The sequence below is a fragment of the Lycium barbarum genome, chromosome 3, assembly GCF_019175385.1.
Source record: "Lycium barbarum isolate Lr01 chromosome 3, ASM1917538v2, whole genome shotgun sequence".
Lineage (NCBI taxonomy): Eukaryota > Viridiplantae > Streptophyta > Magnoliopsida > Solanales > Solanaceae > Lycium > Lycium barbarum.
The window spans coordinates 106,203,751-106,219,009 of NC_083339.1; the positions used below are offsets into that span (position 1 = coordinate 106,203,751).

Consider the following 15,259-nt stretch of genomic DNA (forward strand, 5'->3'; position numbering starts at 1 on the left):
CCAGACAATTTGAAAACAAATAATCTGCAAGTTCAGTCAAATTCCAAATGCACAGACATCACAGACTAATTTTTCATCTATGTACAATCTTTCGGGGTTTGGGGCTTTGGGGTTACTCAGACTTCACACTCTTGTTTCATATCTTTTTGACCATTTGGTATATCATCGGGTTTTGTTTGGCGGGCATAACAATATCAAACCAAAGTTATCATTCGAAATGCCCTCCAACCCGTTAGAGTTACTCAAACTTCACTCCACTATTTTCATCGCTTTTCACATAATAACTGTTACGAATCATTGGCAGGCATAATGAATCGACACGAATGTGGATGAAAATGCTCACTGACTCAATGGAGGTATGATATTCTTGTCCCCATGAGTCCTAATTACAGCAAACATACCAACTTCCCCACCCCCAACCAATAATTTTAAACAATTTCAAATGTTAGCATTAATCTCAGCCCAAAATATCAAACCCTAGGCCATGATCTCTACCCTTCATGTTCAGCCCAATGTTAACTTCCCACAACCAATAACTTTACCCCCAACGTAGTTCATCAATGGGTAGACACAATCCTAGTTCCATAATATAGTAATTTCAACAATTCACAATCCCTAGGTGTATTTATTTCAATTTAAGAACAACTATTCACAACAGAAAACCAAGAAGAAGAGTGTATCAGAGCAACATACCTGATAGTCAAAGAAAATTGAAGAAAAACTTGGGGATTTTGGTGGAAATAGTGATAGAGACTCAAAATAAAATAAAAAAAACTCTTTGCTTTTGTTTTGAGTAGAGATTATGGTTTTCTGAGGGGGTACTTGTGATTTTATGGTAAGTTATGGTGTTTAAAGGAGGAATTTATGTGGGTAAAGGTGGAGGAGATCGTGGATGAAGGGTGGAGAAGTGGAGAAGAAGAAAAAGAAAAGGCGCGACTTATGGGTGTTTTTAAACCCTTTGCTTGAATTTTTTTTTATACAGTACTTACCTGGGTAATTCGACGGATAGTCAATTTACATCGCTGATACTGTCGAATGTCAACGGTTCGTCGAATTACTTTGTTAGAGAGTTGAAATTTGCAAACTCTCTAAACTTTTGCTCTACATACCGCCAATGCGCATCGATTGTCCGTCAACAATATTGACGGTCCCGTCAATTTGCACTGAGATAAACTTTTGCCATATTCTTGAGTTCCAGTTCCTGCACACTCAACACCCGTCAAACAGCCCAGATACGCTACTAAAAACAAAATAAACACACCAAGAAAATATAGAAATATAAACTTGGGTTGCTTCCCAAGAAGCGCTTGATTTAACGTCACGACACGACGGTGGTACCGCTTTATTTCGAATCAGGATCCGTTCCCAGATGCTTCAACCAGTACTTATCAACATTTCTATCCCCATTAATGCAACCATGGTAGTGCTTCACCTTCTGCCCGTTCACCTTAAACATCTGAGTTCCATCTCCTGACTTCAATTCAATTGTCCCATGGGGTGAAACACTTACCACCTCAAAAGGATCGGACCACTTTGATTTCAACTTGCCCGGTAGCAGCTTTAATCTGGAATTATACAGCATGACAGGATCACCCATGTAGAATTCTCGCTTTAGGATCTTCTTCTCCTTGTACAATGATGCACTCTCGTAGGCTTGGTACCGGAATTCATCCATCTGGTTTAGTTGAAACAACTGAAGTTTAGTTGATTCATCCCAATCCATATTTAACTTCTTCAAGGCCCACATGGCCTTATGCTCAAGCTCAACTGGCAGATGACAAACTTTGCCAAAAAATAGTCTGATAGGAGAAGTCCCGATCAGAGTTTTATAGGCAGTTCGATAGGCCCAAAGAGCATCATCAGTTTTCGAGCCCAGTCAATCTTATTTGCATTGACAGTCTTGGCAAATATACTCTTAATCTCTCGATTGGAGACTTCAACTGCCTACTCATTTGAGGATGATAAGGGGTTGCAACCCGGTGCTTCACACCATACTTCTCCATCAGCCCAGCGAAGGCTCCATTGCAAAACTGAAAGCCACCATCACTGATTATTGCTCTCGGAGTACCGAAACGAGTAAATATGTTTTTCTTAAAAAACCCGTGACACTCTTAGCCTCATTGTTGGGTAAAGCCATAGCTTCTATCCATTTAGACACATAATACACAGCAACCAAGATATATTTCATGCTACAAGAGCTCACAAAGGGCCCCATGAAATCAATCCCCAAACATGAAAGACTTCCACTTCCATCACAAAGTTCATAGGCATCTATTGCCTCCTACCAATACTCCCTTTGTCTTTGGCATTGATCACAAGACCTTACCAACAAATTTGCATCATGAAAGAGAGTAGGCCAGTAATAACCACATTCGAGAACCTTAGCAGCAGTCAGAGTACCTCAATGATGACTCCCAACAGAAAAGTCGTGGCACGCCTTCAGAATTTCCATTACCTCACACTCGGAAACAAAACACCGAATGATGTTATCAGCAATTGTTCTGAACAAGTATGGCTCGTCCCAGTAATACATACGAGAATCCCACAGAAACTTCTTCTTCTGGTATGACTTTATATCATCAGAAATTATGCCCGTCACCAAAAAATTGGCGATGTCTGCATACCATGGTGCTACCTCAGCTGTCACTGCTAAAACCTGCTCATCTGGAAAAGCATCATCAATATCTAGCTCATCTGAAGGTCTCCCAGCTTCGTCAAGCCGAGAGAGATGGTCAGTAACCTGATTTTCAGTTCCCTTGCGATCTTTTACCTCAAAATCAAACTCTTGCAATAATAGCACCCATCGAATCAACTGCGGCTTAGCTTCCTTCTTCGCCATCAAATACCTTAATACAGCATGATCAGTGTACACTACAATTTTAGACCCCAACAAATAGGCTTGGAATTTCTCAAAAGCAAAGACTATAGCAAGCAGCTCTTGCTCAGTCACTATATAATTCATCTGAACCGCATTCAATGTTTTACTAGCATTGTACATAGGGTGCATGATTTTGTCATGTCTCTGTCCAAGCACGACACCAATAGCAAAACCGCTCATATCACATATCAACTCGAACGGCAGAGACCAGTTAGGAGAAACAATAATAGGAGTTGTGTTGAAACACTCCTTCAATTCATCGAATTCCTTTTGGTACTTCTCATCAAACTTGAACTTAGCCTTTTTTTCAAGAAGCTTACGCAAGGGATTAGAAATTTTGGAGAAATCTTTGATGAAACGCCTATAGAAACCAGCATGTCCCAAGAAACTCCGGACACCCTTAACTGAGATAAGTGGAGGGAGCTTTGAAATCACATCAATCTTCACCTGATCGACCTCAATCCCCGTTTTAGAGATTTTATGCCTGAGAATGATCCCTTTCTTCACCATGAAGTGGCACTTTTCCTAATTCAGCACCAGATTAGTCTCCTCACAACGTTTAAGCATACGACCCAGATGGTCATGACAGTTATCAAAAGAATCACCAACCATAGAGAAATCATCCATAAATACCTCAAGAAAGTCTTTCACCATATCAGAGAATATCGATATCATACACCGTTGAAAGGTGGCAGGAGCATTGCAAAGACCGAAAGGCATCCTGCTGAAAGCGAATGTCCCATAAGGACAAGTAAATATATTTCTTCGCCCGATCTTGAAGGGCGATGTTGATCTGATTGTAGCCAGAATACCCGTCTAGCAAGCAATAGTAAAACCACCCCGCTAGCCGATCAAGCAACTGATCAATAAAAGGCATAGGGAAGTGATCCTTGCACATAGCAGTGTTAAGCTTGCGATCGTCCATGCAAACTCTCCAACCTGTCACGGTCCTCATCGAAATCAGCTCATTTTTTGGGGAACCACTGTGATACCGCCCTTTTTGGAACACATTGAACTGGGCTCACCCATTTACTATCAACAATAGGGTAAACCACTCCAGCATCTAACCACTTGATGATTTCTTTCTTTACAACTTCTTACATGTTTTCATTCACCTTTTTTTAATGTTCCACAATCGTCTTGCTAGCCTCCTCTAACATGATTTTATGCTCACACATCCCAGAAGGAATCACCTGAATGTCTGCTATGGTCCAACCAATAGCACGCTTATACTCACGCAATATCTCTAACAGCTTCTCGATCTGCTCCTGAGTCAATAATGCTAAAACAATCATTGGTAATGTGTTATTCAAACCAAGGAACTCATACTTCATATGTGATGGGAGTTACTTAAGCTCAAGCTTCAGTGGCTCAACAATAGAAGGCTTTGCTGGAGGAGTTGTTCTATTTTTCAAACCAAGATCGAGCTTCTTTGGGTGGTAAGAATATGAGCCCAACCCAACTAGCGAATTAATCGTCTCCACATAATCCTCCATGTCTTCCGCATCAAAATTGACAAGAATAGCAGCAAGACCTTCTCCCAAACTTTCTTCTTCCATGTTGAATTCTCTGCTTCATCAACAGCATCCAAAGAATCAATCACTGAAATGCTCTCGTAAGCACTTGGTAACTTCATACCCCTACTTGCCTAAAAGGTCACCTCTTCATCATTAACTCGAAATTTTATTTCATTCTTTTCTGAATCCATAAGAGTTCTTCTTGTAGCAAGGAAAGGTCTCTCCAGAATAATAGGAATATCATGATCAATAACACAGTTAAGAATCACAAAATCAGCGGGCAACATAAATTTACCAACCCGCATAAGAACATCATCAACTACGCCAACTAGCGGCTTAATAGATCTATCAGTCATCTGTAATCTCATAGTAGTCGGCCTTGGCATCCCCAAACCTAATTTCTTGTAGATAGCAAGTGGCATCAAATTTATACTCTCCCCATTGTTACACAGAGCACGAGCAAAATCATGTCACCCAACAGAAAAATAAATGGTGAACGCCCCTGGATCTCCCCTTTTCTGGACAGTAGTTGTTGAAATAATGAAACTCACAATATGGTCAAACTCACGGTTTCATGTTGCACCGTCTTGGTCAACAAGTCTTTCAAGTACTTAGCAAAACAGGCATCTTCTTGACAGCATCCAAGAATGGAAAGTTCAGAGATAACTACTTCAGCTGATCATAAAATTTCTCGAAGTTAGAATCTTCCTTCTTTACCAACCTTTGAGGAAAGGGAGGTTTAGATTTGAAAAGTTGAGTCAAAGGGCGGAGAGCCCCTTTTACAGTCTGCTTGCTTTTATTGTCATCCACCTTCAAACTTTCTGGAATATCAGTAACTTTCTCTTCGCTAGGAACCTCATCAACAATAATTGGTGCATCAGATTGCACCTCTTTCTCTTTATTAATTGGCTCAGGATTAACAACCTTCTTTCAACACTTTGGAGTATTTTACCACTCTGAGTACTGATAGTAAACACACGGTCTACACTGCCTCCCCCATTTTTCGGATTCAGAATAGTGTCACTAGGAAGTCCTCCCTTTTTAGGAGGGTCTTGCTCTCTAAAAACATCACTCATCTATGAATCTAGCTTTTGACTAGCCGATGTATGAGATCCCACTATTTTCGTTAGCCCAGATAACGTCTTTTCAAACTTGGTTTGATTTGCCAAAACCTTCTCAAGCATTGCCTCCAACCTCGAACTACCTTGATCGTTTGACTGCCCTTTTAGTGGAATGAATGGATTGGAACCTCTATTTCCAAAGTTGTTGTCGTTGTTGTTGTAGTTCCCTTAGTTCGAACCACCATACTTGTTGTTATAGTTCCCTTGGTTGTTGTTGTATGCACCAGGCCCCTGTTGAGGCCTCCATTGATATCGATTCTGATTCTGATAACCCCCTTGGATGTCCCCCTTGAGAGCATAGTTAACATCCTCAACTTGCATAGGGGGTCCCTCGTGATATAGACCCTCTTGGACTTGGTACATCCCATTCAGCATGCCTGAATTGTCTTTGCGAACATTTATCTTCTTAGTCTCCTTCTCATGAAACCAATTGGTCAGCAAAGATATATTCGTTGCAACCTGAGCCAATGCCTACTGAGTATCCTGATTCTCCTTCACCATATTCTAGACCATGGAATTCCCATAAGGTACACCATCAGCATTGTTCGAGTGCCAAGCCTGATTGTACGTAGTCAATCTGTTATGTATGTCAGTACCTTGAGTGTAAGATCTATCCATGAAACAACCATTAGATGTGTTTTTTGCAATTGACTGTGTTATAGGATCCAGCCCTCGGTAGAACTTCTCTATTAATATGTTCTTCGGAAAATCATGAAAACTTCTGCAAATATTCTTTAAATCTCTCCCAAGCTTTATATAATTGTTCCCCCGTTCACTATTTGAATTCATAGATTTATTCACGGATCTGTGCCTTCTTGCTAGGAGATACCATTTGTTGAGAAATACTGCTACCATCTCTGCCCACATAGTAATAGAATTCCGAGGCTTCTTCTCGAACCACGTTCTTGCTTCTCCATCTAAGGAATATTTGAAAAGCCTCAGTCGAATAGCATCTTGTGACACGTTGTTTTGGATGTGATGATCACATATATCCACAAAGTTCTGCAAACTTTGTTGAGGATCATTATCGGTATAGTTCCGAAAGTATCCCTCAAGCTTCAACAACTGGTAGAGAGAGGAGTCAATTTTGACACTTGTAGCTCCAACCCGAGGATGAACAATAGCAGATGCATAATCCTCCTCATCAATAACATCAGCAAATACATTCTCCTCCTCTATATCATTCGGGGGATCATGATGTTGACCACCCTGGTTATCAGGTGCTGCACATTGATTTCGCATAACCATGATCGCCTGGTTCACAAGGAATAGCAAACAAGGTGTGATGGAAAATGAAAAAGACTTCAATCAAAGCAAACACTATTTAGTAATTTCAAAATCATATTCCCTGTCAACGACGTCAAAATTTGATACGATTAAATTGTACCTTTTATTAGCTTAAAGCGGACGATGTCAAATATAGTAACCCAACAAAGGCTGGGGTCAAATCCCACAGGGAATATGGTGTGAAAAATTTACTAAAATCGCAGAATGCTTTCTTTAGGTCTAATGTCTTACTCCAATGAGTTTGTAGAAAGTTGGTTGTTTATGACTAATTGCTTTGGATTGTAATATATGGTAAAAGAAACCAAGGTTGTCTCCTCGCCAGATGAATGCAATGCTTAGGGGTCTAATATGATATACTTCTAATGGATCATTGTATGAGTGCACTTAATCTCTAATGGAATTCCTAATATTTCCCAATAATTAAGAACAATATCTTTTTATGATTTTCCCAAATACAAAAGAGTTTAAATGAAGAACGATTAATTATGTCAAGTAAATTCCTCTTATTCCTAAGTGAATTTATTAAACAAGGTTTAAAGCCTTGAGTTCTTGTTATTAGTTCTTACCAAACCCTAATTATTTTTCCAAATAAATCAAGGTTTTTGGCATAAGTAAATGTTTGCAACCATCAACTAACAATGAATAATTAAGAACTAACAAACCCTAACAACCCATTATGCATATATCACAACTAGAAACCCATGCGCAAAGAACCCATCCTTGGGTCCACAACCTTAGTAGGGAATTTAGCTACTCATGGAATTGATCTAAATGCAAAACATTCTAATTGTAATTGTTGTTTAAACTTCCAAAGAGAATTGAGGATAAACGAAATAAAATAGTCTTGAAACCCTTGAAAAGTACTAAGAATTCAAAGTGCTCAATACAAGTCTTAAACTCAAGATGTCTGAAAAATAAAATCCTATCAGGTATTTATACAAGTCAAAAATTCAAAAATAATAAAGACTAAATTGCCCCAATAGGTTCGCAACTTGACGAAGCGTTGATGTGCATCGATGGTACCGGCAAGTAAAGATGGTCCACTTCGACAGTCTGATGATAGAACCAACCCTACGTTAGACAAATGACAGTGCACTTCGACGAACCGTCGAGCATGTTGATGGTCCGTCGATCTTCTCAATCTTTTGGATCAAAGTTGAAAAGTCTCTGAACTTCTCTGATTAAGCATAACGACAGTTCAATTAACGTTCCATCAAATAATGATGGTTCCGTACAAGTACATACACAGTGCTGAGTCTTCAACTTTCTTATTTTCACTTGCGTTTGCATTCTAACTTCTAAATACCTGCAACATACACAAAACACATCAAACTAACAAAAACTCACTTGAAAACAAGTAAAACTTAGAGTTATAAAGCATCAAATGTGCCATAATTTCCCGGCACTTCACTAATTTCCTCTAAACACGTGTGTCAACCTACCTTAATAAGTAGGACGTGAAACAAATAGGAGCAACTAGCTCAATCAAGTAGGACGTGTATGCAAGTAGGACGTATAAACAAGTAGGATTTATAAGGAAGTAGGTGAGGCACATATGTGAAGCTAGTAGGTTGTCTACGTTTGTCTGACGCCTCATTTGTTTATGAATATCATTTACTTTAGCTAGGCCTAACATTTACATATACTGGGATCCTTAGGCCTAGCTATAACCTTTTTCCTCCACATTCAAGTAAATTCATCGACTTCAACTTAATCGTATTCACGTTGATAGGTACGGGGTATTAAACAGACGAATACTATGGAATAATGGTCAAGGAATGCAAATTTACTACTGCGGGAACGTTTTTGAAGACCCATCTTCAAATCGAGAAAATTAGGGCCACCGTTAAGGAATCAATTTCGATTAAGGGCTCAATAAAAATTTGAAAAGAAAGGAGCAATAATCAACAAGTATGTCGTCATAGATGTCTATAATGAAGAATATTTTTGGATTGTTTACTTCAAAATATGATTGAGGTCGATGATCAGCAAATGTGGCTTAGTCTTTGGACTCCTGATTTCTCACCGGAAGAAGACGATCCATGAACTCTGGTATGGGTACTATTATCGAAGCTCCCATTCCATATACATACTTGGAATTTTAAAAAGCAAATTCTTAATCCTGTTGGAACACCCATGGACATGGATATGGAAACTATGGGAAGGAAAGGTCGAGTATAGCTAAGGTTCGAGTTGAAATCGATTTAACTAAGCCTAGACAGGCTTATGTTTTTCTGGGACAAAAGAACTCAGATAATCCCCCTCAAGGCTTTGAATAAAAATTGAGTACCAAAGAGTCAACAACTTATGCCTACACAGTAGACTCTATGGCCATTCAATAAACTAGTGTAGGAAACAGGAAACAGAAAAAATTGACAAATAGGAAAATAAAACCAAAGCTCAAGCAACACACACAGACAAATGGGGAAAAAGTCAGTCGATGCTGAAAGAAACTCAACAAGTTGCACTAGCTAAGACTGGACAAACCCAAGAAACACACACAGACGAAGGAGGAAATTGCCAGTCTATGGCAAAAGAAACTCAAGAAGCTACACAAAATAAGAATGTCCATCCTCAACAACAGCAGGGAAACAAAGATACTCAGAACAAGGATACTTCTCCAAATACCAATCAGGAGGTAATTCTAAAAACCAATAGCTACAGAGAGGCAGGAAGAATGATAAAAAAGACTGATTTTAGACACATTATCGCCAAAGGAAGGAGTGCTCCTCAGAAGCAGACTTTTAAACCAACAGGAACCTTATTTGGTATGGACAATCCATGGCCTAACAATGAAAAGATTGAGAAGGCTCAATGATGCAAGCCAAACTGGCCATCATATATTCCAGCAGTCCGGCCAGGATTTTACATGACATCCACCTATGCTTTGGATATGGAGTCTTCATTTCAGGAGCCGTGGACACTTCTGAGCCTAGGAGAGGAGCCCACAATCAGTTTATGATAGTCATGGACCCACGTTGGACTCCCATGCGTGTGGCTAATGATTTGGAGCCCTGTGAGGCCATATTTTAAAGGCTAACTTGTGGCTATTATTTTAAAGTCCAGGTGTAGACTTTACCTATATAAGCTACACTTAGAACTATTTCTCATTTGGAAACTATCTTGAAATAAATGAATATTGAACTTTTCTCTCTAGTTGAGACTTGTTGTGATTTGGTGGACTCCAAATTGTACAACCCCAGTTTAATCATTCAATTTGCAAGAGATTGCTATTCTCTTAAGGATTGTTGCATAAGATAGGTGCCTTTGATCCTTTTGGAATGTAACTAGGATTCTTCTAGTTATTGTCCAACTGTTTATCAATTGTGTCTTCTTTTCTATCTTATCTTTATTTTCTTGCATCATTTGGTATTAGAGTCGGTCATAGATTTATCTCTACAAATCTAGTCCTTGTTTTGTATCAAACTTTATAAAAAAAAAAACTATTTTGGACGAATTTCCTAGTGTTCAAGGGTTTTAAGCTTCTTGAGTTGTTGTTTTGGATGAAATTCATGTTACTTGGAGTGTTTGGGTGTTCTTGATCTGTTAATGAATCTGATTTTTGTGTTTGAAGACTTGTGTTCTTGGATGTTCATAAGTTCAAGAAAAAGTTCATGAACTATTATTTTTAAAGTCCCCAATCGTGCCACTAGTTTAGGTGTCTGGGTAATCTGTGGTGATATTTGGAAACTAGACATCAAGATGGTCGTTTTGGTATATCATTTGAAGTGTTTTGAATACTTGTGTTCTTGAGTGTTCATAAAGATTTTGTGAATGTTCATGTGTGTTCTTGATAATTTCAGCGTTACTACCTTTTTCTGATCTAATTTGGTGATAAGTTGAGCTCTTAAGGTGTTAGGGAGTGTGAAAGCTATTTTGGAAGTCAAAAGGGACTAGTCAAGAGTTCATTCCCAAGGAGTTGGTGCATTGACCCCCTCCAAAACGTGGAGAAGGGAGCTGCACTCATTAGGAGAAGTAAAAAATCAGTTTAGGTGTGTGAAAGGGTGTAGAGGCAAACAAATAGTCAAACCATTAATTGACACAAGTTCCCAAGTCAATTCTTGGGAAGACAAACAGTCACCTTGAGAAAAGAGTGTCCAAGTTCCTAATCACCTCTTGGGAAAACGAGAAGTCAAGTGTGCAAGTCCCTAGTCATCTTTTGGGAAGACGAGAAGCTATCATTGAAACTTGCAGTAATTAAATTCCAAGACAAGTTGGTCAAAGGATATTAATTAGTAAGACTTAGGGGGCTGCCTTGCACGTTTTAAGGGGGGTTGGGAAGCTTCTTAATCCTTTCTTTGTGACATAACTTCTAGCTAGTATCCATTTAGTAATTACCTACTCAAAGTTCACTAGTTCTTGAGCTATAACTTCTTTCATGCGAATTCTTTTCAAACTTTTCTCGTTTTGATTCGTAGTGAATTGTTTGACTCATGTGCGCCACATTTAAAGGAGTCGTCCGACTATAGAGTCCCATAAACTCACTCTAATCCTAAAGAGGTAGCCTTTTTTGTCTATTGAAGTGATCGAAAAGGAGTTGGTCAATTCCGAGAAAGCCAATTACAACAAGTCGGAGTGAATCAAACTTTTACATTATTGAGGGAACCGAGTGCCACCTAAATAAAGTAAGGGAGTGAGTAAGGTGATTTATAACTCATAACCTTTTCTTTGAGATTTGTTATGCAGGTACAATAGCCCAGGGTGTGATGAGAACTAAGCCCGTTCAATCAGAAGTAAGAACTAGATAGCTTACACAAAGGACGAGACCACTATTTCCAAGAAAGGGAGAGAGATTGCCTAAGACAAGGTTTCAAAAATTGAAGGTGAATGTTTGTGGGTATAATGGCTTTGATCTAGAGCTTGACGATTTGTGTGACTCCACATTTATTTCTCCTTATGCGGTTGATTGGTTGAATTTGACATAGGTTAAAAGAGATATCCATATGACTATAATGGGTATCAAGTTGAATGGATAGTCAAGGTGGTAATATCTCATGGAGATTATCTTGAAATGGTCTGATGTGATGTGTTTCCCCTAAAAATAAGTCACTTATGCTTCGGTCAGCCCTGGTTTCAAAAACACGATATACCAAATGTACGAGATTGGATAAGGTATGTCATGGACTAGGAAGGATGGCCTCTCTTTCCATTCCCACTTAGGAAAGAAAATCCCAATAGTGCACATGTCTCTTCGATGCCTATAGGGAGTGTAATGCCTTGCAAAATGGGATGTTTGGGCTAACTGGAGTGAGTGGACTGCCACAAAAGAAGCAAGAGAATGGAATTGAAAAGAACATGAAAGAAAAGAAAAATAATAAGGGAGATAAAGTTCTTCACTCTAACACTCACAATATTTCTTTTTCCTCTAGTTGTTTGAATTCTTTTGTAGGTACCATTGGAAAAAATCTTGAGAATGAGCCTCATACAATGGTAACTCATGAAAAGGATGCAATAATTCCGGAAGAGCGGAGTTGTCCAAAAGATGGACTTGAAGGTAAAGAAGATCAATCTTGTGAGCCTCAAGGTAAGTCGATTAAACTCATTACTCTAGAAGCTAATGATGAGAATGTTGAGGGTGTGAGTATGAGTAATGACATATCTTGTGTGAAGCTAAAATCTTCTTTGTCTTGTGATGTGAATTGTGATTCCAGTGCATGTGAAATTCAGCCACTAGTTGAGGGAAAATGTGAATTGGTTGGTAATATGAACCTTGTGTTTTATGAGCATCAACCTAATGTCGATGAAATAAGTTGTGGATATAATTTTAGTAGTGTGCACGCTTATACCCCTAATTTTACACCATTTGTGAGTCAAGACTTCAAGGTCTTTGACAAATCTTTAAGTGGTCATGGTGTATGAGGAGTGGTCTTTGGTCATGCGCTGTTTGACCCAGGCAGTGAAAGTATGAATTCATCTTTGAGTTTTCCTAATGTTGAGTCCGAGCATGATAATAAAATTAACTTTCATGATGAACTTGATCAAGTGAAACTCATGAATGATGTGAACTTAAGTAGCACTTTTCTCTATTACTTGTTTGCATATGATGAGGATTATGATTGTTTTGATACCCTATGTAGAGTTGACGGCATAATTTGTGATCTTGAGTGTGCTAGAGATGTACAACATGTCCTTGGTAAGGATTTAAGAGCTAGTGAGTGGCTCTTTGATAGTAAAGCAGAATTTGGGGATGATTTCTCATCACTAAGGGTAGAATTTGAGTGGGAATCTCTAGTTGTGAGTAGGCTAAGAGTAGAAAAGGAAGGTAGAATGGTGGATACTAGTCCTAGTGTCTATTACTTCACTTACTATGACCCTTACATGGAGCACGCACTCGAGATAGATTATACATTTGAGTTAGGCTATAATACCCAATTCCGTAGCTTAAAAGGTAGAAAAGATGCATTTGAACTTTGGGGTAGTAGTCTAGGGCTTAGAGGTAAATTCCTTCCTTTTGATGAGTTTGATTACATATTTGACTACGATTTGCGTTCTTGTCAAGGGAAAGGATGTGAGGGAATAGAAAATTCTGGTTGTGGCACAAGGTTTGATCCTTTTTCTCTTCCTTGGATCAAGGATGGTACGTACGTGTATCTCATGATTCATGCTTCTCTAGAGTACGCTTTTAGTAATTGGTTACATCGTCTTCACTCTAGTTTGGTGTTGCTATTTGAGTTACTTGTTTATATGCTTGAGATGTGTGTTAAGATTGATGTGTTGACCATTCTTGTTTTTTACCTCGGAATTGATCAAGTGGGTAACTTGTTTGAATTAATGACTTTGGGGTGGGCTGGTACATTACTTCGGTATTGGGGCTTGAGTTATTCTATTTGTTTTGTACTTAGCCTTCAAAAGAATTTGGTGTGTTTTAAAGTGAAGCAGATGGAGAGCCATTGGACAGATCCTCCTTGGACATTATTGTGGTATGAGACGACGACATGTAAACTTCATGAGGACAGTATGTTTTCTTGGCTTATGCTTCTTCTTGGATTGTCTAAAGCCATGACGGTAATCTCTACTACCTTTGGGCAGTTTCTTAGCACTCTGGCACTATATAATGGTTATGTTCTTGTGAGGCTACTTAGCTATTGCCTCGGTGAGATTTGGAAGTTATATATACTCATTCTCATTCATGTGTTGCAGGAATTGAATTCGGGGACGAATTCTTTCCAAGAGGGGGAGGATGATGTAGTCCATATAGCCACTTGTGATGATAATGTTCCATGATGCGGTCGAGGATGATGATGCATTGATTTCGAGGATGAAATCCTTCTAAGAAGGGGAGGATGATGCAAGCCAAACTCGTGATGCATTGATTTCGAGGACGAAATCCTTCTAAGAAGGCTCAATGATGCAAGCCAAACTAGCCATCATATATTCTAGCAGTCCTGCTAGGATTTTACATGCATCCACCTATGCTTTGGAGATGGAGTCTTCATTTCAGGAGCCGTGGACACTTCTGAGCCTAGGAGAGGAGCCCACGATCAGTTTATGATAGCCATGGACCCACTTTGGAGTCCCATGCGTGTGGCTAATGATTTGGAGCCCTGTGAGGCCATATTTTAAAGGCTAACTTATGGCTATTATTTTAAAGTCCAGGTGTAGACTTTACCTAAATAAGCTACACTTAGAACTATTTCTCATTTGGAACCTATCTTGAAATATATGAATATTGAACTTTTCTCTCTAGTTGAGACTTGTTGTAATTTGGTGGACTCCAAATTGTACAACCCCAGTTTGATCATTCAATTTGCAAGAGATTGCTATTCTCTTAAGGATTGTTGCATAAGATAGGTGCCTTTGATCCTTTTGGAAAGTAACTAGGATTTTTCTAGTTATTGTCCAATTGTTTATCAATTGTGTCTTATTTTCTATCTTGTCTTTATTTTCTTGCATCACTCAAGAGACTACAATTGAAAAAGGGGATGACACTACTGATAGGAGACAAGCCCCCAATCCTAAGATAATATCATAAATCTCAGACTACACAACCTATTGCTCAAGAAGTAACAATACGAATGGAGATAAAAATCACTAATCCTGAAGCTTTACATATGGTTTTTACCAAGAGTCTAAGAATGAGAATGACAAAGATGCGCAATGGCAAACTCAAAAACAGAAAAAGGGCAGGAAAAAATATCAAACAACTGAGACAATGATAAGTTCAATATCTCAGAACAAGTTTGATGGTTTGATGCAAATAGAACAATCCCAAAAACCAAGGAACGATAAGAAGGGTGAAACAAGAAAGAATGAATTGGAAGAAAATCACCCTCAAAATGTTCAAAATCCTCCTGATGAGTGGGCTGATGAGATATCTACAGAAGAGGAAGAGGAACCATCAGAGGAATCTACTGAAGAATAACCCTTAGATGAATAACTAAGCATCCTTACTCAATCTTTTTGAGGAAGAGAAGCAAACAACAAGAAAGTTCAAATGGCCATAACTGGAAAGAACC

At 38.8% G+C, this 15,259-nt stretch overlaps 1 protein-coding gene across 1 annotated transcript; it reads right to left on the bottom strand.

Moving 5' to 3' along the window:
- Positions 1-1,342: 1,342 nt before the first annotated feature.
- Positions 1,343-4,212, bottom strand: LOC132631089 (uncharacterized). Its single transcript, XM_060346689.1, has 6 exons — positions 4,072-4,212; positions 3,326-3,403; positions 2,741-3,178; positions 2,456-2,656; positions 1,897-2,030; positions 1,343-1,799 (listed from the first exon to the last, which is right to left on the bottom strand). The coding sequence occupies exons 1-6, from the start codon at positions 4,210-4,212 to the stop codon at positions 1,343-1,345; spliced, it is 1,449 nt and encodes a 482-aa protein (XP_060202672.1).
- Between the last annotated feature and the right edge of the window lie 11,047 nt (positions 4,213-15,259).